The 846-nt window shown below is 70.7% G+C and overlaps 1 protein-coding gene across 1 annotated transcript in view; it reads left to right on the top strand.

Annotated features, from left to right (window-relative positions):
• SMAD4 (SMAD family member 4) overlaps positions 1-846 on the top strand; it is a 12,477-nt gene that overhangs the window by 5,310 nt on the left and 6,321 nt on the right. Inside the window, exons 4-6 of the mRNA XM_019522015.1 lie at positions 64-273; positions 362-487; positions 569-721. Coding sequence (XP_019377560.1) covers positions 64-273; positions 362-487; positions 569-721 — 489 coding nt within the window. The remainder of the gene's footprint in view (positions 1-63; positions 274-361; positions 488-568; positions 722-846) is intronic.

Raw genomic sequence — 846 nt, 5'->3', positions numbered from 1 at the left:
CCCAGGGACGGGGCAGACCTGGGGGGTCGGGGGAGCAGGGTGGTGACCCCAGCTCTCCCCCAGTGCCCCCCGCCCGCCTGGTGAAGGAGGAGCTGCCCCATGACTGTGTGCAGATGGAGGTGCCCCTGGGGGGCTGCGGAGCACCCCCCGATCCCAAGCCCCGCGGGGGCCCGCCCAGTGAAGCCTACGGACCCCCGCTGCCCCCCCTGCATCTACCCGAGCCCCCCTGTGCCCCCCTGAACCTCTACCCCACGCTGCCCATGTCACCCCCGGGTGAGTACACAGGGGAAGAGGGGGTCTTTGTGGGGGGGAGCACTTGAGCCCCACCCCATGGCTTCATCAGATGTCTCTTCCTCCCCAGCTGTGGCCCCTGGCCCCCCGCTTCTGCGCCTGCCCCCCGGCCCTGGCCTGCTGCAAGTGGCGCCCCCAGCCCCGGTCCCCCCCCCGCACAACGGCTGCCTGCCGCACCCCCCGCCACCGTGCCACAGTGAGTACAAGGTCTGAGGGGCATGAGGGGGGTTTGGGGGTGCCCCACGCTCTCTCTCTTTCTCTGTTTGCCCCCCCCCAGACACGACTGCCAGCTGGACAGGGAACACGGCCACCTATACCCCCAGCCTGGGAGGGCAGCCACCGCCACAGCCCCCGCCGCCACAGCCCCCACCGCCGCCGCCCCGAGAACGGAGCCACCCGCAGCCCCCACTGCACCACCCTAACCACTGCTGTATGTCACTGGGGGGCATTAGGGAGGGAAAGATCCCAGCCATGTGCCCTGCTCCCCAAATGCAGCTGCTTCTGGGGTGGACCCAAGCCCTGACCCAGTCCTTTCTCTGCCCTCAGGGCCCCCGC

This window comes from Gavialis gangeticus, unplaced genomic scaffold (genome assembly GCF_001723915.1).
Source record: "Gavialis gangeticus isolate Ggan-Ray unplaced genomic scaffold, GavGan_comp1, whole genome shotgun sequence".
NCBI classification, from domain to species: Eukaryota; Metazoa; Chordata; order Crocodylia; family Gavialidae; genus Gavialis; species Gavialis gangeticus.
The sequence above is the reverse complement of the archived record's forward strand: the minus strand, read 5'-3'. Positions and strand labels throughout refer to the sequence as shown.